The 25614-nt window shown below is 38.6% G+C and overlaps 1 protein-coding gene across 15 annotated transcripts in view; it reads right to left on the bottom strand.

The window, feature by feature from the left end:
• The window catches only part of DNAH3 (dynein axonemal heavy chain 3), a 276368-nt gene that overhangs the window by 102990 nt on the left and 147764 nt on the right, over positions 1-25614 (bottom strand). For all 15 annotated transcript variants that reach the window (XR_009497683.1, XM_059897939.1, XM_059897941.1 and 12 more), the window contains 9 exons: positions 23844-23947; positions 21396-21690; positions 19638-19817; positions 6835-6958; positions 6597-6753; positions 6208-6351; positions 4572-5238; positions 3185-3350; positions 992-1208 (listed from right to left, as the gene is read on the bottom strand). Coding sequence is in view for 14 of the 15 variants with exons in the window: in XM_059897939.1 (XP_059753922.1) it covers positions 992-1208; positions 3185-3350; positions 4572-5238; positions 6208-6351; positions 6597-6753; positions 6835-6958; positions 19638-19817; positions 21396-21690; positions 23844-23947 (2054 nt within the window). In the remaining variant the exon portion in view is untranslated. The remainder of the gene's footprint in view (positions 1-991; positions 1209-3184; positions 3351-4571; positions 5239-6207; positions 6352-6596; positions 6754-6834; positions 6959-19637; positions 19818-21395; positions 21691-23843; positions 23948-25614) is intronic.

The raw sequence follows: 25614 nt of genomic DNA on the forward strand, positions 1-25614 counted from the left end.
TTTTGCTGCTCAACACAGTTTGCTCACCCTTGTCTGGATAGACTCCAATTTTCAACATCTCTCTAAAAGCTATGGACCCTGAATTGGACCCAGCAACTGCAAGAGCAGAGCAACAGAGGCACCTCTGATGTTCTTTCCCATCCCTGTGCTGCATGTTGGTGGGTCTGCTGTACTCAGTGACAGGTCAACCTACTGCAAACCATTCAGTTGCCTGAGTTCTTTTTTTTTTTTTTTTTAACGTTTTTATTGGAGTATAAATGCTTTACAATGGTGTGTTAGTTTCTGCTTTATAACGAAGTGAATCAGTTATACATATACATATTATCCCTTCCTTAGTTCTTTATTGGTGCTGAAAATCCACATCTTAATATGGTTTTGTCAAGTGGCTCAAGCACAAGTCAATTACTAATTTATATGCCAGGCATTTTGCTAAGGGTTACACTTGTGTCAGCTCATTTACTCTTCATAATAGCCCTATGAAGTGAAGACTGTTATTATCACTTCTTTTTATAGAAGAGGAAACTAAGGCCCTAAGAGGTGAAATAACATCTTCAAGGTTCTATAGCTGATAAGTTATAAAGCTGGAATTTGAGTCCAGGCCCTGCTCTTAACCACTGCCTTATTCTGCCCAGTTCCCCACGAGAGTATCCAGGGCTTGGGCAAGGGTGAGGTGAGTAAGGCACTTGCCTTGGGCACAAAATTTAAGGGGGCTCCAAAAAACTCAGTATTCAAGATAAATAGTATTTTACTGTAATGTTGTAAAAAGTTAAAATTAGTTCAAAAAGATCCATGATGAACAAAACATCAAAACCTTAAAGACAGACAGGGCTGGGTTTAGGCCAAGCAAGTGAGGTGAGTTCTGCGAGCACAGGGTCAGAGGCTATCTTTATTTTATTTGGTGTTCTCTTGACTTCTGCACCTGAACAAGTGCTTTACCGCATCCAATTAGTCTTGGACCTCTTTGTCCCTGTACTATTTTGGCAGCGCTCACCTGTGAAGCTGCAAATTCAAGTTTCTGCAGGCCTGTCAGGTAGCGGTTCCTCATCATATCCACCTCTTGCCTCTTCCTATTCAGGAGCGTCTTGAAGGTTAGGATCAATTCGAGGTAGGAGGTGGGGGTAACGTAGTTGTGCCTGCGAAGTGTGTTGTAATAATCAAGCGACAGCTTTTTCACACTCTCCTGGAAATATTTGCACATGGAGATGACCCTGCCGAGGACACAAAGGTGGTTAGGCAGGCCCAACTTGCTCCAGAGAGATCCAGTACAGCCTTGGTTCACAGACGTGAGGATGTGAGAAAGCCACTCACTATGGCCCAGTAGAATCCCAAATTCTCTGAAGCATGTCAACAGAGCCTCGAGAATGATTGGGTAAGTATATATTCTTACTAGAATGATTTTTGATTAGGTAATTTCTATCTTTAATCACTTTTGTGACTCATCAGGGCTTAAGCAGGAGTTCTTAACCTTTGTCAGTCTGGTGAAGCTTCTGGACTTTGCAGAATAATGTTTTAAAATGCATAAAATAATATATAGAGGGTTACCAAGGAAACCAATTATGTTGAAAGCGTTTTCAAAATATTTTAAAAACCAAATTTATGATATAGTAATATGTGTGCTTTTATTTATGCATGAAATCAGGGATCAGCAGACTTTTCCTGGTAAGGACCAGATAGTAAATATTTTAGGCTTTGTGGAACGACTTCCCCGGTGGTCCAGTGGTAAAGAATCCACCTTCCAATGCAGGGGACGTGGGTTTGATCCCTGGTCAGGGAACTAAGATCCCACATGCCGCGGGGCAACTAAGCCCGCACCACAACTACTGAGCTCACGCACCTCAACTAGAGAACCTGTGTGCCGCAAACTACAGAGCCCATGTGCTCTGGAACCACATGCCAAAACTACAGAGCCCACGCACCCTGGAGCCTGCGCACCACAACTAGAGAGAGAAAACCCGCATGCCTCAACTAGGGAGAAGCCTGCGCGCCACGACAAAGAGCCCGTGCGCTGCAACGAAAGATCCCGCATGCCTCAACCAAGATCCCATGTGCTGCAACTAAGACCCAACGCGGTCAAAAATTAAAAAAAAAAAAAATTTAGGCCTTGTGAGCCACATGGTCTCAAGAGCAACTATTCAACTCTGCCACTGTAGTGTGCATGGCTGTTTCCCAATAAAACATTATTTACGAAAATAGGCTGTGAACTAGACTTGGCCCATGGATCATCATTTGCCGACTGTGGCATTAAATAGTAAGATTGGACAGCAGGTCTAACAACTACCATCATTTTGAAGGAAATGATATAATTGGGGCATCTGTAATGACTGAATTATTAGATAGATATTAGAATTATTAGACAGAAAATAACTGTGATTCCTACTGGTAACAAAGTCACACAATCCTACTGGGGTTTATTGCCTACATTCATCATTGAAAGAAATGCAAAGTATCAGTTAGATGTCAGTGAAAATGAAGATGTACTTTTTCCCCACTCACATTCACTGTCCCTCTGAATTCTGTTTATGAGCCTATGGACCCAGGTTAAGGGTCTTCTGGCCTAGAGAACAAAGTTCAAAGTTCTTAAAAGCCATGAATATTCTGACCGCTACCTATTTCTTCACTTTCTATTCATTCATTTAATAACCAGTAATTGAACCTACTATGTACCAGGCACTTGCTAGGCACTAAGGCTACAGAAGTATACAAGAAGGTGATATGACCCCTGCCTTCATGGGACACCTAGAGTGGTCAACAGTCTTAACCCTTCTCTTACTGTAGCCAAAATTCAGTGCTTTTTTTTTTTTCATTTGTATATCTGTGCTTTATACAAAAAAAGAGTAAGTTATTGTCATAACAAAAAACCCTCACAAGAACCAGTTTTCATCCCCTTGGCAGCAATATCACCCCTCTTGAGAATGCATGCTCTAAGACTATTGAAATAGCTATAGTATTATATCCAGGTTCTCATAGCTATGACAACAGTGCATCTCTAGGACAATTCTGAACAATGAAATGTTATTCTTTTTCAGCAAAGGTGTTTTATTAAATATCTAAATGTGATTTAAAAGTATAAGACATTTTCTATACCTAAAATGATAAGTTTTGAAACAGCAACAAGAATAGAGCCAATATCTAGATTTTCATTTGAAATATTTGGCTGCCGTACTAAAATGCAGCTAACACTTACTCTATCCGAATATTGTCATCGAGCTCCACATCTTCTAGAAATGTGTTGGCTACCAATTCCAGGGCATCTGTGGGCCAAGACTGGAACCAGTCAATTGTGCAGCAATTGATCAGGGAAGGGAACATCCGCAGGCGGTTCCGGAAGGTGTCCCCAATCGGACTCATGGCTAATGAAAAGTAGACTTTGTTAGTTCTCTTTCTCCAAGTCAACGAGGCTGAAAAGGGACAGGCAGTTCTTTCCAAGGATTCTGGTGGGGTAAGGGAACAGTCATGTTTCCTATTGGCACTCCAGGGTGTGATTGGGAACAGTCAGGATGAGTGCCTGGGAAGCACAGGGGAATCATGGGATATTTTCAGGAAACTTTGTGATGGGAATTCAGTTTATTACAATACCTTCTGGCTCGTCTCCAGTATCCACACTGTCCCTTCCAGATCCTTAGGGTCACATAGCCAGAGTGGTTTGAGCCCTTTGACCCACGTGCTCTGTTTGTTCTGACTCACAGACATAAGGGAGCTGTGGGGCCATCAGCTTGTTTCTGACCTCATCCCCATCCAACCACAAAGATCGGATTCTATGCCCCAAATTCCGTTCACTGTTTATTTAGACCCAGTGTGGTGGGAGGAAGCATAATGCACAGGTGAAAGTGTGAGGAGGTCAGCGTGGCTGAAAAAGAGAGAAGGGGAAACTTGGTTGGAGATGAGAGTGGAGAGGATGCAGGGGACAGTCTGGCAGGTGGCCTTATAAGACTATAGGTTAGCAATTTTGGTCTTTATCTGAATAGAAAGCAATTTAGGTGTTTTAATTTGTGTATGTGTGTAAATATACAATGATCACATTTGCAATACATGAAAAAAAAATCCCCATCCTGACTCAATGGAACATAAAGGTCTGGAATGGAGAGAGTGGACATAGAACAGTTAGAAGGCTGTAGAGGTGAGGTCTGAGTGAGACGATAGAGGCTTAGCTAATATGAAGGTGGCAGAGATAGAGATAAGTGGGTAGATATGCGAGAGAGAAGGCAAAAATTGACAGGACATGGTAACAAGAGAGAAGTATTAAACACGACCCCTAAGTTTCTGGATAGATTGGAGATATCGTTCATAGAGAGAAGAACTCCAGGTGCTGTTCTGTGAGGTTGCCGGGTAATGTACTAAAAGGAAGGAGAGGGTTCAGAGGAGAATTCAGAGAACTGAGGAGAGTGGAACAGGTTTAAAACAGTTGTTCAGGAGAGTCGAAGTTTCCACAGGAATTCTAGGCACTGACCCGTGGGCGAGTGAGTGCCTTGGCTGGATCATTCCTGGCACCACTGTAAGAGGAACGGGCTTAAGGCACAGGAGATCCTGAAATACCCAGAGGAAAAGGGCAAACTGAATTTGCTTCTTCTTACCAAGGACAATGTGAAGGTTGTTTTTCACTCTCTCAATAAAGAAGTTATACATAGAAAGAGGAGTGGCTTCGATCTTCTCACTTTCTGTCCTTGCTGCCATTTGCATCTTCTCCACAAGGTCAGCCTTCTCGTCAGTGGGGAGGATGTTGGGCACGTCTCCCGTGTTCAGAAGCATGTTGATGTCCTCAATGAATGACTCGTCCTTGATCTGGTTATCGGTGAGGAGGAACACAGTACTCTTGGAGGCCACACCGACCTGTAGCATGACCTTCTTCAGGTCCTCTCGCCAGTCATTGCCTGAGTAGCTCTTAGTGATCTCGATCTGGTACAGCTCATATGAGTTCATGAATGTGGACAGTTTGCTGGCACTTTGCCGACCACTGCCCCCAATGCCCACCAGGAGCAAGTGGCCTTTGTCCTGCTTCAGGACCCTGCATATCCTGGAGATGTGCTCAATGGTGAACCTGAACATGACCAAGGACATGGGGGCCTTGCTGATGTTGTTGAACTCTTCCAGGTAATACTCCATGACCACTGTGAGCTGTTTTAAGTCAGTGATCTCATCATAGATTTTTTGGTCACTTTCTGGCTTGAAGAAATCTCCAAAGAAGAGGCTACGGATATTATCATCAACTATCTTTCCAGTGGGTGACAGGTGGATGAGGACCTGTGGGAAAGGTAAGTCTCAGTTAGGCATTCAGCCAGTAGCCCCAGCCACCATGGTACTGGGAGGTGTAGAGGGAGGGAGTAGGGGATGTATTTGTTTCCTCTGAGCATTCTTCAAAGTCATGGTTCATCAACAGTTTTGTTTTTTTTTTTCTTTAAACAAAATATGTGGATCTCGTGGTTGTAAAGACTATGATGAAAGGACATTTGAGAAAAGAGTGTGAAAGCAAGGGTCAATCTGTTTGCTAAGTGATTAAAACATTGGTGGTCAGATTGTAAGATCCTAAGAGGAGGTAGTCGAAAGATGACATCATTTTTAATGTACTTGCTCCTTCACCGAATAGAAGTGCAGGCATTTCCCTGGTCCCCACTCTGTACCTAGAGTAGAAATGTTTTAGATGCCTCTTCTTCCTGATATTAGAAACTGGCAGTGCTTCTGCACTTGGCCTCTGGATGGAACATGAAACACTTGCAATTTTTTCTATGGAGAAATCGTAGCTTCTTAAGAATAGAGGTAGAACTAGATGATGCAAATACACAGGCTTAAAACTTTTCTTATATCAAAATAGAAAAGAGAAAATATTTAGAAATGGGAAACCATGACAATCTTTCACTCGGGCTTTACCAGGGCATCAATCAAACCATGAAAATTCATGGTGTATTTATTTCTCAACTCGCAAATTAACTGACCTTGAAAATGCATTTTACATTAATCATAAACAATAACATCATATCATAAACCATAAGTTTGAATGTATCCAAACTTATATGTTACCAGGGAAGTGAAGTGAAATTGGACCAACTATAATATCACCAAATTGAGTGACTAGTTGGCTCAATACACTGTTTCTTGAGATTCAGAAAGTGGAGCTGTAAGTCTCTAGTAGGAAGACAATCTGAAATCTGAGACTAGCGTGATCAAATATTTGGGGCAATTTCTGAGGCCAAATGATCACAGGGTCTGGCTTACCTTTTCCACAGACTGCTTGAAGCAATTGGAGGTGGTTTCCCTCACCATGTTGAAAAAGACCTGTCTGTCCTCATGATCAATCAGACGGTCATAGAAGACCCGGTAAACCTCATGGATCCAAAGCCGGATAAATTTTTCTACATCCTGAAAATCCAGTTAATTATTTGAATAAATGGCAGGTGGTGACTGAGGTGGTAGTTCTCAAATAGTTTCTAAATCCTGGGGTCGATATGGGGCTATAATGAGATAATGCTTACAAAATACTTAGCACAATGCTTAGCATAGATTAAATGCTTGATAGAAGTTAGATATTACTCTTATCATTGTTTATTCCATACAGCCAAGGATATCACTGAATGAACTTGATAACAGAAATGATAGCGGCTGACCTGCAGGTGGGTGTGAGGGCAGAGCAATACCCCTTGGATCACCCGTGAGAAGTCCCGCAGGTTAAAGACATAGTGTGACTTGGAGGGAGTTGGCAAGAAATTCTCCACTGCAGCTTTATAAATTGTCATCGTAGCTTGTACCAGCATCTTTCCATACCTTGGGAGGAAGGAGAAGGCAGACCAGTTAAAGAGGGGCCAGAACTGAGGACCCCAGACCAATAACACAGGAACCTCTTACCTTAAGAACATCACATCAAACCCTTTTCCAAAGTGCCAGTCAGCGATTGAACTGAAAATCTTGGTTAAAATGTCATCCTCAAAGGCACTGATGGAAATGATATTCAGATGGCGAGTGAATCGTCCTGGAAAACATGCACAGGTGTGAGTGTGCATATATTCTCACACTTACCTCCTGGGCCTAGAGATCCTGAGCTATAGAAGAGTTTTCCCTCTGCCTTAATGTTCTAGAGCTGTGCTGTCCAATATGGCAGCCTTATGAAAATTAAATAACATTAAAATTTATTTCCTCAGTCCCACTAGCCACATTTCAACTTCTCAATAACATGTGACTAGTGGCTGTTGTATTGCACAGCACAGATACAGAATGTCTCCATGACTGCAGAAGTTCTGGTAATAGAGCTAGTCCAGTGCTCAAGGTTGTTAAAAGGTGAAGGAAGTATATGATCATTGTAAAATAATCAAACAATTCAGAAATACTTTTATAGAAAGTATCCATTACCTCCCACACACGAAATCCATTCTCTCTCCCCTCCCCAAGGTTAGTCTGACATTCTTACATCTCTATATCTGTATCTAGGTACCCAATGTTAGATATCCATATATTTATAGTTATACTATGTATCAGCTTTATTGAGATGTAATTCACATACTATACAATTCATCCATTTAAAGTACACAATTCAATGATTTTTTAGTATTTTAGTTGTGCAACCATTACCACAGTCAATAGCAGAACATTTACATCACCCCAAAAAGAAATCCTTTACCCACTAGCAGTCACTCCCCATTTCCCTGCAGCCCTTGGCAACTAACAATCTATTTTTTGTCTCTATAGATTTGCCTGCATATCTTTTTTTAAAAGTATTTTTCTATATAATGTAAAGCACAGATATAGAAAACCACACAAAACAAATGTATAGTTTAGTGAATCATTATAAAGTTAACATCCTTACATCTACCATCCATGTCAAGAAATACAACTTTGCCAGCCCTCCGTAGAAGCCCCTCCATATATCCCATCCCAATCACAGACCTCTCCATTTCTCCCTCCAAAGGTTGCCACTATCCTGACTTTTAAAGTAATTGCTATCTTGCATCTTTATTAACCATGTGTTCATTTCTAGATACCAGAGTTTAATCCCGCTAATTTAAAAAAATTGATATGTCTTTTAAGTCTCTTTTAATCTATAGGTTCCCCCCTCCAACCCTTTCTTTTATCTTCTGTCTACTGAATAGCTGGACTGGTTGATCTGTAGAAGTTTCCACAGTCAGGATTTTGTTGATTGCATATTCATGGTGTAGTTTATTTGGTTTCTCTGCCCTTCGTATTTCCTACCAATTTGCAGCTGTATCCAGAGACTTAATCAGATTCAGGTTCCATCTCTTTGGCCAGACCATAGGTGGTGGTGTAGTCCTTCATCAGAGGGCACATGATGTTGTCTCTCCCTCTGCAATGTTGGTAGCTACTGATTCTCAATGGCTAGATCCATTAATTCACTGAAGTTTGCAAAATGGTGATATTCTATCATTTCTCTTTCATTTACTATATAGTTTATTAAAATATTAGGAATATTTTTAGAAAGGGACACTTTCCTTCATCTACTATTTGCTTATACAGTGGTATACTCCATATAAGAAAGTCAAAATAAATGCTTGCTTCTTTCCATTTATTTATCAGTTTTCAAGATAATGAACTGGTTTTTTATCATCCTCTGAAGATGACCAGCTATGATTGTTATTACTGATTCATAGATTTAAATATCTTTCGATAAATTTCAATCCATTTAAATTACTATCATTGTTGAAGCTCAAATTTCCCCATATTTGCCAGTTAGAGCCTCCTTGTGTTGTTAACTGAATGCTTTTGACATGACTCTGTAGTCTTTGAAAGCTTTCTCATGATTGGATATATGAAAACGTTACAGGCATATATGAAGATGTTACAGGCATATCTTGTATATTTCCTGCCCCAGACATGTAATAAGCCATTTCTCCAAGAAGCCTGGTTTATTTTAGTAGGAAACTGGATTTCAAGACCACAGTCTGGGTGCTACGAATTCTTATTGTTAATGAGTTGGTTATTACTTTTTAGACCTGGAACATGAGTCAGTACTGATATTTCAAATTTAGGACTCCCGAGCTTTTTCTTAACTTCTTCTATATTACATCTTGATTTCCTTTTCTCCACACTGAGTCCTGGTTCTCAAGGACACAAGGGACAGTAGAAATAGAAAATGTTATAGTTACTCATTCATATAATCCCACTTTATACATACAACACACTCAGAATAAGAATATACGACCGCCACCAATTACAATAACTGAAGAGTTTAAAACTTCTTGTATGTGCTATCCTCATCCCACTCCATTTTCAACTGTTCAATATCTACATCATCAAATCATATAGGCTTTATATGTTATAATCTCTCCCATGTAGTCTTAGTTCAACAAATAACCACATTAAGTAATGCTCACTACCAGTTGTTATATTGATCTCTTTATAGCTATTTTGATCATGTGAAACCCATTTTCTAATAGATTCCTGAGAAAGGGCTTACGGAAATAAGTCTCTGAGTTCTTGCATGTTGATAATAGTTTTTATTTTATACTTGAAGGTCAGCTTTGCTGGCAATAAAAGCCTTGACTCTCATTGTATTCCCTCAAGTATCATAAATATGTTATTCCATTTTCTCTAGCATAAAGATTGCAGTTGAAAATTCTTAAGATGATCTAATTTTCTTTTTCTTTAAAGTCCAGTGATTTTACTAGTTTTGGTAATGATCATTTTTGAGTCTGTATTCTTAGGTACACAATGTACTTTTTCAATATGTAATTTTCAAAAATACTTTTTTTGGGGGAGCATTTTATTGGATTATAGCTTTTATTATTAGTTCTGTTTTCTTCTTTGAAGAAACTTCGGTTTTCTTCTTTAGACACTCCTGTTAGTTGTATGTTGGATTTTCTCTACCTAACTTTAATATTTGTTACTTTCTCTCAAACCTTTTAGTTCCTTTCTTCATTTCTTGAAAAAAAATTTATTGTGATAAAATATACATAACATAAAATTTACCATTTTAGCCATTGTTTAAGTGTACAGTTTAGTGGCATCAAGCACATTCACATTGTTGTGTGAACATCACCACCACCTATCTCCAGAATCTTTTCATCTTCTGCAACTGAAACTCATTAAGCACTAACTTCCCATTTCCCTCTCCCTAGCCTCTGGTAACAACCAGTCTACTTTTTGTCTCTGTGAACCTGAGTACCTCATATAAGTGGAATCATACAATATTTGTCCTTTTGTAACTGGCTTATTTCACTAAAATAATGTCTTTAAGGTTCATCCATGTTGTAGTATGTCTTTATATTTTTTCTGATTAAAAAATTCCTTCTTGGGCTTCCCTGGTGGCGCAGTGGTTGAGAATCTGCCTGCCAATGCAGAGGACACGGGTTCAAGCCCTGGTCTGGGAAGATCCCACATGCCGCGGAGCAACTAGGCCCATGAGCCACAACTACTGAGCCTGCACGTCTGGAGCCTGTGCTCCGCAACAAGAGAGGCTGCGATAGTGAGAGGCCCGCGCACCGCGATGAAGAGTGGCTCCCACTCTCTGCAACTAGAGAAACCCCTCGCACAGAAACGAAGACCCAACACAGCCAAAAATAAAAAAAATAAAAAAAAAAAAATTCCTTCTAATTTTTTATTTCTTAAGGCATTACTGATTGTATTTATTCTATTTTTGCTCCTTTTAGTTTTGGCTTCATTTCTAAGGTAACTTTTTTCCCTAATTCTTGAGTTCCATCATTCATTTCTAAGTTTTTCTAATTCTTTTTTTTTTTTTTTTTTTCTGAAACATTTATATTAACATATTTCCATACATATTTCCATACAAATACAAATATGATTTTTAGAAATTTCATGTAATGTCTGAAACATTTATATTAACATATTTCCATACATATTTCCATACAAATACAAATATAAGATTTTTAGAAATTTCATGTAATGTCTGAAACATTTATATTAACATGTTTCCATACAAATAACCCAATGAAAGTTTAGTATTAGTTGTTTTGTTTGTTTTTTTATACTGCAGGTTCTTATTAGGCATCAGTTTTATACACATCAGTGTATACATGTCAATCCCAATCGCCCAATTCAGCACACCACCATCCCCACCCCACCGCAGTTTTCCCCCCTTGGTGTCCATATGTCCATTCTCTACATCTGTGTCTCAACTTCTGCCCTGCAAACTGGCTCATCTGTACCATTTTTCTAGGTTCCGCATACATGCATTAATATACGATATTTGTTTTTCTCTTTCTGACTTACTTCACTCTGTATGACAGTCTCTAGATCCATCCACGTCTCAACAAATGACTCAATTTCGTTCCTTTTTATGGCTGAGTAATATTCCATTGTATATATGTACCACATCTTCTTTATCCATTCGTCTGTTGATGGGCATTTAGGTTGCTTCCATGACCTGGCTATTGTAAATAGTGCTGCAATGAACATTCGGGTGCATGTGTCTTTTTGAATTACGGTTTTCTCTGGGTATATGCCCAGTAGTGGGATTGCTGGGTCATATGGTAATTCTATTTTTAGTTTTTTAAGGAACCTCCATATTGTTCTCCATAGTGGCTGTATCAATTTACATTCCCACCAACAGTGCAAGAGGGTTCCCTTTTCACCACACCCTCTCCAGCATTTGTTGTTTGTAGATTTTCTGATGATGCCCATTCTAACAGGAGTGAGGTGATACCTCATTGTAGTTTTGATTTGCATTTCTCTAATAATTAGTGATGTTGAGCATCTTTTCATGTGCTTCGTGGCCATCTGTATGTCTTCTTTGGAGAAATGTCTATTTAGGTCTTCTGCCCATTTTTGGATTGGGGTGTTTGTTTCTTTGATATTGAGCTGAATGAGCTGTTTATATATTTTGGAGATTAATCCTTTGTCCGTTGATTCATTTGCAAATATTTTCTCCCATTCTGAGGGTTGTCTTTTCGTCTTGTTTATGGTTTCCTTTGCTGTGCAAAAGCTTTGAAGTTTCATTAGGTCCCATTTGTTTATTTTTATTTTTATTTCCATTACTCTAGGAGGTGGATCAAAAAAGATCTTGCTGTGATTTATGTCAAAGAGTGTTCTTCCTATGTTTTCCTCTAAGAGTTTTATAGTGTCCACTCTTATATTTAGGTCTCTAATCCATTTTGAGTTTATTTTTGTGTATGGTGTTAGGGAGTATTCTAATTTCATTCTTTTACATGTAGCTGTCCAGTTTTCCCAGCACCACTTATTGAAGAGACTGTCTTTTCTCCATTGTATATCTTTGCCTCCTTTGTCATAGATTAGTTGACCATAGGTGCGTGGGTTAATCTCTGGGCTTTCTATCTTGTTCCATTGATCTATGTTTCTGTTTTTGTGCCAGTACCATATTGTCTTGATTACTGTAGCTTTGTAGTATAGTCTGAAGTCAGGGAGTCTGATTCCTCCAGCTCCATTTTTTTGCCTCAAGACTGCTTTGCCTATTCGGGGTCTTTTGTGTCTCCATACAAATTTTAAGATGATTTGTTCTAGCTCCGTAAAAAATGCCATTGGTAATTTGATAGGGATTGCATTGAATCTGTAGATTGCTTTGGGTAGTATACTCATTTTCACAATGTTGATTCTTCCAATCCAAGAACATGGTATATCTCTCCATCTGTTGGTATCATCTTTAATTTCTTTCATCAGTGTCTTATAGTTTTCTGCATACAGGTCTTTTGTCTCCCTAGGTAGGTTTATTCCTAGGTATTTTATTCTTTTTGTTGCAATGGTAAATGGGAGTGTTTCCTTAATTTCTCTTTCAGATTTTTCATCATTAGTGTATAGGAATGCAAGAGATTTCTGTGCATTAATTTTGTATCCTGCAACTTTACCATATTCATTAATTAGCTCTAGCAGTTTTCTGGTGGCAGTTTTAGGGTTCTCTATGTATAGTATCATGTCATCCGCAAACAGTGACAGTTTTACTTCTTCTTTTCCAATTTGTATTCCTTTTATTTCTTTTTCTTCTCTGATTGCCGTGGCTAGGACTTCCAAAACTATGTTGAATAATAGTGGTGAGAGTGGACATCCTTGTCTCGTTCCTGATCTTAGAGGAAATGCTTTCAGTTTTTCACCATTGAGAATGATGTTTGCTGTGGGTTTGTCATATATGGCCTTTATTATGTTGAGGTAGGTTCCCTCTATGCCCACTTTCTGGAGAGTTTTTATCAGAAATGGGTGTTGAATTTTGTCAAAAGCTTTTTCTGCATCTATTGAGATGATCATATGGTTTTTATTCTTCAATTTGTTAATATGGTGTATCACATTGATTGATTTGCGTATATTGAAGAATCCTTGCATCCCTGGGATAAATCCCACTTGATCGTGGTGTATGATCCTTTTAATGTGTTGTTGGATTCTGTTTGCTAGTATTTTGTTGAGGATTTTTGCATCTATATTCATCAGTGATATTGGTCTGTAATTTTCTTTTTTTGTAGTGTCTTTGTCTGGTTTTGGTATCAGGGTGATGGTGGCCTCATAGAATGAGTTTGGGAGTGTTCCTTCCTCTGCAATTTTTTGGAAGAGTTTGAGAAGGATGGGTGTTAGCTCTTCTCTAAATGTTTGATAGAATTCACCTGTGAAGCCATCTGGTCCTGGACTTTTGTTTGTTGGAAGATTTTTAATCACAGTTTCAATTTCATTACTTGTGATTGGTCTGTTCATATTTTCTATTTCTTCCTGGTTCAGTCTTGGAAGGTTATACCTTTCTAAGAATTTGTCCATTTCTTCCAGGTTGTCCATTTTATTGGCATAAAGTTGCTTGTAGTAGTCTCTTAGGATGCTTTGTATTTCTGCAGTGTCTGTTGTAACTTCTCCTTTTTCATTTCTGATTTTATTGATTTGAGTCCTCTCCCTCTTTTTCTTGATGAGTCTGGCTAATGGTTTATCAATTTTGTTTATCTTCTCAAAGAACCAACTTTTAGTTTTATTGATCTTTGCTATTGTTTTCTTTGTTTCTATTTCATTTATTTCTGCTCTGATCTTTATGATTTCTTTCCTTCTGCTAACTTTGGGTTTTGTTTGTTCTTCTTTCTCTAGTTTCTTTAAGTGTAAGGTTAGATTGTTTACTTGAGCTTTTTCTTGTTTCTTTAGGTAGGCTTGTATAGCTATAAACTTCCCTCTTAGAACTGCTTTTGCTGCATCCCATAAGTTTTGGGTCGTCGTGTTTTCATTGTCATTTGTCTCTAGGTATTTTTTGATTTCCTCTTTGATTTCTTCAGTGATCTCTTGGTTATTTAGTAACGTATTGTTTAGCCTCCATGTGTTTGTCCTTTTTACGTTTTTTTCCCTGTAATTCATTTCTAATCTCATAGCGTTGTGGTCAGAAAAGATGCTTGATATGATTTCAATTTTCTTAAATTTACTGAGGCTTGATTTGTGACCCAAGATGTGATCTATCTTGGAGAATGTTCCGTGCGCACTTGAGAAGAACGTGTAATCTGCTGTTTTTGGATGGAATGTCCGATATATATCAATTAAATCTATCTGGTCTATTGTGTCATTTAAAGCTTCTGTTTCCTTATTTATTTTCATTTTGGATGATCTGTCCATTGGTGTAAGTGAGGTGTTAAAGTCCCCCACTATTATTGTGTTACTGTCGATTTCCTCTTTTATAGCTGTTAGCAGTTGCCTTATGTATTGAGGTGCTCCTATGTTGGGTGCATATATATTTATAATTGTTATATCTTCTTCTTGGATTGATCCCTGGATCATTATGTAGTGTCCTTCCTTGTCTCTTGTAACATTCTTTAATTTAAAGTCTATTTTATCTGATATGAGTATAGCTACTCCAGCTTTCTTTTGATTTCCATTTGCATGGAATATCTTTTTCCATCCCCTCACTTTCAGTCTGTATGTGTCCCTAGGTCTAAAGTGGGTCTCTTGTAGACAGCATATATATGGGTCTTGTTTTTGTATCCATTCAGCCAGTCTATGTCTTTTGGTTGGGGCATTTAATCCATTCACGTTTAAGGTAATTATCGATATGTATGTTCCTATGACCATTTTCTTAATTGTTTTGTGTTTGTTTTTGTAGGTCCTTTTCTTCTCTTGTGTTTCCCACTTAGAGAAGTTCCTTTAGCATTTGTTGTAGAGCTGGTTTGGTGGTGCTGAATTCTCTTAGCTTTTGCTTGTCTGTAAAGCTTTTGATTTCTCCATCAAATCTAAATGAGATCCTTGCCGGGTAGAGTAATCTTGGTTGTAGGTTCTTCCCTTTCATCACTTTAAGTATATCATGCCACTCCCTTCTGGCTTGCAGAGTTTCTGCTGAGAAATCAGCTGTTAACCTTATGGGAGTTCCCTTGTATGTTATTTGTCGTTTTTCCCTTGCTGCTTTCAATAACTTTTCTTTGTCTTTAATTTTTGCCACTTTGATTACTATGTGTCTCGGCGTGTTTCTCCTTGGGTTTATCCTGTATGGGACTCTCTGCGCTTCCTGGACTTGGGTGGCTATTTCCTTTCCCATGTTAGGGAAGTTTTCGACTATAATCTCTTCAAATATTTTCTCTGGTCCTTTCTCTCTCTCTTCTCCTTCTGGGACCCCTATAATGCGAATGTTGTTGCGTTTAATGTTATCCCAGAGGTCTCTTAGGCTGTCTTCATTTCTTTTCATTCTTTTTTCTTTAGTCTGTTCCGCAGCAGTGAATTCCATCATTCTGTCTTCCAGGTCACTTATCCGTTCTTCTGCCTCAGTTATTCTGCTATTGATTCCTTCTAGTGTAGTTTTCATTTCAGTTATTGTATTGGTCATCTCTGTTTGTTTGTTCTTTAATTCTTCTAGGTCTTTGTTAATCATTTCTTGCATCTTCTCAATCTTTGCCTCCATTCTTATTCCAAGGTCCTGGATCATCTTCACTATCATTATTCTGAATTCTTTTTCTGGAAGGTTGCCTATCTCCACTTCATTTAGTTGTTTTTCTGGGGTTTTTTCTTGTTCCTTCATCTGGTACATAGCCCTCTGCCTTTTCATCTTCTCTATCTTTCTGTAACTGTGGTTTTTGGTCCACAGGCTGCAGGATTATCAGTTTTTCTAATTCTGATTTATGTCATTCTTTCCTGTCTTGTATTATCTCATCAATGTCTTTCAGATTATTTTGAAGTAATAGATTAAAGTTTTTAAAGTATGTCTTTCTGTTGTGCTTTTAAAGTAGGGGTGTTTTTCTCTATTCTCTTCCTTCCTACATTAATTTTTATGAAACATGACCTCAATACTTTTCTTTGCTCATTTTTATATATGCAATTAGAGAAGGCTTGACTCAGATGGCTTTTCTAACTCCACAAAGTTTCCTTTTCTGTTGATTTCTTAAGTGTTCAAAAATATAGTGACTTGCTTTCTGAACTTTCCTGCCTCTGTTCCTCTCTCTCACTCTCATTTTGACCTTCTCTTTCCTTTGTTTCTAGTAATCTTAACTTGCTCAATTCTGATTCAACTCCAGTTTCTCTTCAGTGTAGGGTCTCGCCTTGTATGGGAGACCTGGGTGGTTAGTTTCAAGAAATCACAACTGGCTATAATGCTCTAGTCCCTCAGAGCTCACTGCAGGTTCATTGTGCTTACTTGTTATTTGAGAAGGTAAAAGTCCTGCCAACTTCAGCTCCTGTTCTCTAATTGGCTGCCATGCTTATCAGAGAATACCTGTTTGCTACTTTTGGTTTCAACCATTCTCAGGTCTGTTAGATGTCTCAATACTTCCCTCTGCTTTCTCCCGCACAGATGCAGATAACATGTGGGTCTTGTAGCTGCCAGTGGTTTGTTCCCACCAATTATACTTTAGAATATGTGGGGAATACTCTGCCAACTAGTTTTGTTGTAAATGTTGTTTATAGGTTTTTGGTTTTGCTATCTAGTTGCTCTGTTTATGGGAATTCGGGAAGAGCCAAAAATGATGATTCTGGCACAGTTGCTGCCATTTTCCCCAAAACTCTTTTCAATATATATATATGGCATTTTTTTTTAAAAAGGAAAATATATATGTCAGTACATAAGTATTATATATATATATATATATATATATATATATATATATATATATATATATACACTCCACTATACTTATGTATTGATATATGTAGGTTTTTCTTTTTTTAAAAAAAATGCCAGAATAATATTTTACACATTGATCTGGAACAATCTACAGTTGTGTGAACTTGAGAAATTCACTTACTATTTTGATGATAAGGATACTAATAGTACTTAATGTTTGTTAATGTTACCTAAACCCAGATCAGTCTTCTGCCAAGCCATACTCTCAACCACCATACTATATTGCCTTGAGCTTCAGGTTTCCCATCTCAACCCTGAAAGCTGGCAGCTGGTCTGGCAAGTATCAGCTAGGCTGTTAGTTCTCCACTGAACAAAATTTCACTAAATATCAGCATCAGATGAGGTCACTCCCTAGCTATGATGGAACAAGATAGAAACAAGTTTGCTCTGAAACCATGAAAACTACCCCCTTAGCTAATATGAGTGACTCTACTTCTTTACCAAGCAGAGAAAAAATTAAGATACCCACTCATCAAATTGTCCCCACTTCCTGAGATTACCCAATCCCAAACAGAGTCCCTGGTTCCTTAAGCCTTTCCTCATATCACCCAGCACAAGCCCATTTAACTCTCTTTCACCAGGCACTCTTACTCTCATGGTTCTCAATGCTGTACAGACACCCTTTCTGCAGCAAATTAATAAACCCAATTTCACTTGACTACAGATGTGTTCCTGGCAGACTTTGGGCACTGGTCTTTATTATAGGATCTTTTCAAATATCATATTATGTGACATAGCCTGAAAACTGTCAACTGCTGCACAAATGTTAGTAATTACTCTTTCCATGATATGTACTGGAAACAGATATTCCCTTTTGAATAGATTTCCACCCCCTGCCAGTTTTATTGAGATATAATTGACATATAACATATATAAGCTTAAGGTTTACAACATGATGATTTGATGCATATAGATATTGCAAAATGATTGCCACAATAAGGTTAAGTAACAATTCCATTGTTGCTGTTGTTGTTAACTAGAGTCACCATGCTATACATTAGATTCCCAAAACTTATTCATCTTATAACTGGAAATTTGTACCCTTTGACCAACATCTCCCCATTTCCCCCATCCCCTAACTCCTGGCAACCACCATTCTACTCCTGTTTCTATGAGTTTGGCTTTTTTAGATTCCACATGTACGTGATATTATATAGCATTTGTTTTTCTCTGTCTGACTTATTTCACTTAGCATAATGTTCTCAGGGTCCATCCATGTTGTCACAAAGGGTAGGATTTCATTCTTTTTTATGGCTGAATAATATCCCATTGTGTGTGTGTGTGTGTGTACACATCTTCTTTACCCATTCATCCATCAATGGACCCTTTGGTTGTTTCCATGACTTGACTATTGTGAATAATGTTGCAATGAACATGGGAGTGCAGATATTTCTTCAAGATAGTGATTTCATTTCCTTCAGATATACCCAGAAGTGGCATTGCTGGATCATATGGTAGTGCTATTTTTAATTTTTTGAGGAACCTCCTACTGTTTTTCATAGTGGCTGCACCAATTTACATTCCCACCAACAGTGTACAAGGGCACTTCTTATCTCTTGACTTTTTGTTAATAGCCATTCTATCAGGTGTGAGGTGATATCTCACTGTGATTCTGATTTTCATTTCTCTAATAATTAGCAATATTGAACATCTTTTCATGTGCCTGTTAGCCATTTGTATGTCTTCTTTAGAAAAATGTCTATTCGAATTCTCTATCCATTTTCAAATCAGATTGTTTGTTGTTTTGCTATTGAGTTGTATGAATTCCTTACATAGTTTGTATATTAACTCCTTATCAGAGAGATGGTTTGCAAATATTTTCTCCTATTGAATGACTAGGTCTTAGAGAAAAGTAATATACCAAGTTCCTCTCCCTCTCACTAGTGAGAGAAGTGTTGAATTTATAGACGCTAAGTGCCTGAGATCCTGTTATATTCAAACCCAAGGCAAAGGTACTCCTGGACTCTATACTTGAAGTGGAAGGTGATGGGTTTGTGTACCCAAGTAAAATCACCCTGCTTATCTTCCTTATTTTACAAATGAGAAAGACAAATGCCACAGGGGAGAGCAAGGTCACAGAATCTTAAGTCTGGAAATGGCATTAAGATTCTTAACCAAGGATGTATCTCAGAATAAAAGTATGAAAATCTGTAGACCTAGATGGATCAAGTTGCACCTGAAGCAAAATATATTCCTGAAGTGTTAGATGACAGGGGAAAAAATCTTATTTACTTGTTTGTTTATTATCATTATGATTTTGCTTAGGCCACTTGGATTAGGTGTTCTATCTCTGGCAATCCAAAGAATTGTAAGAAACACAACAGGTGAATCTGTCACGCACCCTTAGTTGAGAACCTCTGATCTAGCCTCCCTCCTGGAACACATTCTGTCCACACTGAACTCCCCTCTTCATGGGACTCTCTGTTCCTCTAAGCCCTAGCCAAACACTCCTCAAATCCTCTTTTCATCTTCCCATCCTATTTCATACAACTACCAACATGAAATATTCAAATGTCACTCCTTGAAGCTAACTCAGGTGTCTCTGGCTACAGCCTAAACACACCTTTCTCCACCTTCCATCAGGACGAGTGCCCTGCACCAACCCTCCATTCATGAAGGTGGTCTGGCTCTGCAGGGGGTGGGTGAAGAGTAATGAACTCTCTCCTTCACATACCAGTAATGTCATTTCTTCCTCCACCAGGGGGGCCCATGGCTGTCACAAGCAGCACATCAACGATGTCCAGCTTGTTTGTGTCTTTCTTGTCAAACCAGTAACCGTGGTCAATCCATTGCCTCAGGAGCTCAATGGGGGGCTGGGCCCCATACACCTCTTTGGCTGGCATGTTGAGGTCATCTGGGGAAAGAAGCCATGGCCACAGATTGTAAGTCTATGGGATCCTTTGCTCTCACAGGAGGTAGCAGATGATTATCCCTCCATGGGAGAGTCCGTGCCCAGTTGTTACATCCTCACTCTAGGCAGGGCTCAGCCAGTGGACATTCTCACCATAATGGAAGAGCTTTTCCTGGGTTCTGGGCTCTCCTGCTTTATTGACAGATTGGCATTAACAAACAGACATTTAACTTTTTCCCATATTTCCTCCAGGGTAGGGATTGATTTTCTAAGATAGCATATTGCTCAGTCCTGGCACATAGAAGGCACTAAATAAACTCCAATGAACATTGATTAAATGCCCAGTTTTGTGTCATGTAAGATTTTAGGAGTTTTATACATATTATCTCATCTAATCAAAATAATGACTTTATAAGGAAGAGAGCATTACCTTTATGTTAGAGGTGAGGAACTGAAGGTCATGGAATAATATGCTTAGGGTCACAACATGCTTAGGGTTAAAAAGTGAGATTTGGACCTAGGTCTGTTTGGCTGCAAAGCTTAATCTGTTTTTGGATATACCATAAAAATGGGAAGGGATAAAAGACTGGATGAAAGGAGAAAGGGGGAAAAGAAAGGGAAACGAAATAGGATCCCTGCCTTTAAGGAGCTGTTGCTAATTGGCAAGGATATAAATACATGCAACATTTACTATCAATACATGAATTTTAAAGACAGGACATGAGATAACCCAGAAGGGCAGGGCATTACTATTACTAAACGAGAATTTTATGAGTCAGCAGTAAGAGAGTGGAAAAGATAATGTATTTGGCACCAAGAAACCTGGTTTTGGCTCGTGGTTCCAGAATTTTCTAGATGTTTGACCCTGAACAGGGAATTTAACCTCTGGAGCCTCAATTAACTGACTAGTAAAGTGATAATGGTGGCTAATAAACTGAAGGGGCCGTGAGGCTCAAACAAAATAAATGAGGAAGTGCTTTGTAAACATAAAATCCTGGGAAAATTCAATGTGCTTACTTCACAAATATTTATTTAGCAACTATTAGATTTCTTCATATACTGATAACATATTTATCTGGCACATAATGGAATAGGAGCTCATGACAAAGTGTGAGTTGCTTCTGGAGATGCAAGAGGGCAAACACCACAATCCCCTTCTGGACCTAACTGCTTCTCACTACAAAGTAACCTTGCCTGATCCACGGGCTCAACTTCATTCCAGGAGAAACTGGGATCCTCCCTCAGGCAAAAAGGCCTGGACCTTGCCTCTCTTACTGAAAATTTGGCTTATAGTACATGGTTAACAAATACTTGGTAATGAATGAAGGAAAGGACAGGAAACAAAAAATGAAAGAAGGAAGAGAGGGAGGGAAGGAAGAGAAGAAGGGACGGAAAGATGGAAGGAAGGAAGGAAGGAAAATAGGAGGGGAGGGAAGGAATGCTGAATTATATTAACCAGAAATATTTTATCTCCCAGAGAGAGTAAAAGGACTATACAGTGGCCCTACAAGGGGAGATTCTGTTTTGCTGCAGCTGAGAGTAGAAGAATTTGGTGTGTCCAGATCCAGGCCAATGCCTTACCCACAAATACCACTGCTTTCTTCCCTATGGGAGGCCCAAAAAGGCCCTTCCGCCGTCGATCCAGCTTGGACATGATGATATCCTGGGTCTGACTGGCTGAAGTTCTGGCAGAGAAATTGATGCAGTTGGGCAGATAAGTATTTTTGGGAAGGCGGAAAAGGAAGTTGTTGGTGATGACTGATTTGCCAGTGCCCGTGGGTCCTACGAACAGCACTGGAATCTCATGGTCCAGGTAGGTTTTCAAGAAGAAGGACTGCCGGGCTGTTTCCATTGTGGGGATGATGAGTTCTGAGACCTGTGCCACAAAGACATGGTGAGTCTTGGTACTGAGCCCAAGATATTGGGTCTTGGAATTCAGGGGACTTGGGTTCTATCCTTACTACCTATTCAGCTCCATCTCTTATTTATCTTTATGCTTTTGAGTATTTTACCTCTCCAGGGGCCTTAGTTTCTTCATCTGTAAAACGGGGATAATAATGGCACCTAGTTCACTGAGCTGCTTTGAGGATTAAATTAAATCTTGCACGTAAATATGGGCATTTTAGAGATGAGGAAAGTTTGTTTTAGAGATGAGGAAACTGAGATCCAGAGCTCACTTACACACCAAGTAAGTGGAAATGCAAGGATTTTAATTCCAGCTTGTCTGATTCCAAGGTTTATATTCTTAACCACTGAAATGTCATATTATAAACACCAATTACAGTAAGGATGGGTCTATAGCTACTGCCGTCTGAGACCATTGCCCTGAACCAAGCTGTCTGCCTTGCCCCAGGAAAGATCCACCTCCCATATGCCACCTATACTGCTTGTTCAAGAAGGGTTAGGTGTGACCCTTGACCCCCATTCCCTGTGCTTGTTCCTCATTTGCTTTTCCTAATGCTCAGATTCTTGGTTGTTCCTATTAACTCCTTTTCCAATAAGGAAATTGCAATACTATTCCTGGTGTTCAGGCTCCAATTGGACTCTAAGGGCTTGGTCTTGAGCTCCTGGAATCCCTATTACTTATATGTCTACTACTTATATGTCTAGACTAGAAGGGGCTAGTGAACATGGAGCCACTGTGTTGTGTAACTCTAGGGAGCACCATTCACACTATGGTTTATGTAAATGGTGCCTCTAAAGCAAAACTAGACCATAATGCAAGTGGCACCAACAGGGACTGTGCAACATGGTGGCCTTGTGTATATTGGTAGACAAAGTCTTGGCTTCTTTTGATAAATAATTTGATCAAAGTAAAAGGAGCAGATAGAACAAAGGAATTTAAGTGGTGAGGAAGAGAAATAACAGGTGTTGAGCTATGGATGTTTCGCCTCTGTTATTCACTGCAGCTTTCCCAATAACCCTCTGAGGCAGGTATATTATTAGCTCACTTTTTCAGATGAAAAAATTGAGACTGGAGGATGGCTGGCTAACTTGTCCAAAGCCACATAGCCAGTAAGTGATACTGAATGCAGAACCAGGTACCAAGACTAGGAATTTAAAGCAGGTTTTGTTTCATAAATTTTTATTTTCAGGGGCTAGAACAACTTTTTGACAAAGGAAAAATTCCCAGCAGAACTAAAATATTTTCTGCATTGGACTTTTATTTGTATGAATCCAGCTAGATTTCAAACCCCTGGAGCTCAGGTGATGAAGCTCTTTAAGGAGAATGAAAGTTTAGGGCCTCAGTGCTGTGGGGTTCTTTATAAGACAGCCTCCAGGGTGTGTCCTGAACTCAACACACATTCACTCCTGCTTATTGCACCCTTTTCACAAGCAGCTGTGCTCCTATCTGGTGTCTGACTTTGTCATCAATATTTCCACTTTCCCATCCACCTCCTTCTACTCTATCTGGGGCCTGAACAATCTACAATCACCCCCAGAAAGATAAATTATGTCCACTAGATAACTGCAAATAGAGGCATGAAATTCCACATCTGGAAAAAATTTTCCACAAAGAAATGAGCAGGAGTTGTAGGTGAATTGTCTGCTAACTAGAAAATCTATTAATCAGCACCCATTTTTCTGAGAATTCTGATTAAAGAAATCTTTCTCTGGGGATTTTAAAGAAAAGGCAAGGATCTTTTTGGCTGAGATATCTGAGAGGTGGACTGATGACCATCTGGCATTATAGACAGTGATAATAATCAGAATAGCAACAGCATAATCTAGCACACAGTGTGTGCCACAAACTCATGTATAATGTCTTCAATCCTTGCAGCCATCCTTTAGGTATTTTTTTCTGCTATTGTGTAGTTGAGTAAATTGAGGCAGAGAGAGTGAAAGCTGAGTAAGGAATCTGGGACTCTGATTCTGAAGTCCATGTTTTGAAGGCTCAATCCAGCTCATGTTTGAACCTTTTCCTAAAGTAAGTTCTTAAAAATGCTAACACAGACCTGCTGTTAACCTCTCCACTTTGCTGAATATCAGGTCATTACCAAAGTTCCATGGCCAATAACTCTCTTTTACCTTTGCATCTGCTGGGATATTTTCCTCCTCTTTGGTGATATACTCTGTCCATGTGTACCAATGTCCACCACCTTGCTTGAGGAAATAAAAATCATAGATGCTTCCTGGACCCAAAGAAATAGAATAGATTATTAGTGCATCAGGGGTTTACATTTCATATTTGAGGTATTTAACTACCTCAGCCATAGGCATCTGAAATGTATAACTACCAGTACTGGCATAGTTGTGTAACGGTATAACCTGGAACAACACCTTTTAAAGAGGAATAACTTTATTATACGTATAAAAATAATAGGTGCTAATTATACAAATAATTATTCTTAATAATATAAAGAGGAAGTATTGAAAAGAACAAAAAAGGAAGAAAACAAATCGCTCCAAATCTCACATCTAGAGATAACTTTTGATGGCAATCTTTCCAGTCCTCTCTCGAGGCACACAAACATATTAAAGATGGAAGTATAGGTAGATGAAAGAAAGGATTTTATTAGAATAGGATCATTTGATATTATATATCATACACTATGTATATATATATGATTTATATTAATACAACATAAAATATAATAATATATATTTTTATATATTATACTATTAAAAATAAAAACATTAAATCTAATTTTACTTAAATTAGAAGAAAAGGAGACTAAAATGAAACTGAAGGACCTGCTGAACTTCAGATAATCATTATTCACTACAAGAGATATTGGTTCCTAAAAGTGGTTTCTTTTTTTTTTAATTCAATTGAGGTATAATTGACAAATAACATTATATTAGTTTCAGGTATAAAATATAATGATTCAATATTTATATATACAGTGAACTGATCACATTATAAAATTATATTAATAAAGATTGTATATATAATATATAATGCATATAATGTCAAATGATTCTATTCTTATAAAATCCGTCACCATACATAGAATTTTTTTTCTTGTGAGGAAAACTTTTTTTAATTGAAGTACAGTTGATTTACAAAGTTGTGTTAGTTTCAGGTGTACAGCAAAGTGATTCAGTTACACATATATATGTATATATATATTATTTTTCAGATTCTTTTCCATTATAGGTTATTATAAGATATTGAATATAGTTCCCTGTGCTATACAGAAGGCCCTTGTTGATTATCTGTTTTATATATAGCAGTATGTATATATTTTTTAATAAATTTATTTATTTATTTTTGGCTGCATTGGGTCTTCGTTGCCATGTGCAGGCTTTCTCTAGTTGTGGTGAGCGGGGCCTACTCTTCATTGCGGTGAGCAGGCTTCTCATTACGGTGGCTTCTCTTGTTGCAGACCATGGGCTTGAGGCACACAGGCTTCAGCAGCTGTGGCATGTGGGCTCAGTAGTTGTGAATCGCGGGCTCTAGAGCACAGGCTCAGTAGTTGTGGCGCAAGGGCTTAGTCGTTGCGTGGCTTGTGGGATCTTCTGGGACCAGGGCTGGAACCTGTGTCCCCTGCATTGGCAAGTGGATTCTTAACCACTGCGCCACCAGGGAAGTCCAGTAGTGTGTATATGTTAATCCCAAACTCCCAATTTATCACTCCCCCTCCTTTCCCCTTTGGTAACCATAAGTTTGTTTTCTATGTCTGTGAGTCTATTTCTGTTTTACAAATAAGTTCATTTGTATCATTTTTTTAAGAGTCCACAAACTAGTGATATCATATGATATTTCACTTTCTCTGTCTGACTTCACTTCATATGATAGTGTCTAGGTCCATCCATGCTGCCATAAATGGTGTTATTTCACTCTTTTTTATGGCTG

The sequence above is a fragment of the Balaenoptera ricei genome, chromosome 15, assembly GCF_028023285.1.
Source record: "Balaenoptera ricei isolate mBalRic1 chromosome 15, mBalRic1.hap2, whole genome shotgun sequence".
NCBI lineage: Eukaryota > Metazoa > Chordata > Mammalia > Artiodactyla > Balaenopteridae > Balaenoptera > Balaenoptera ricei.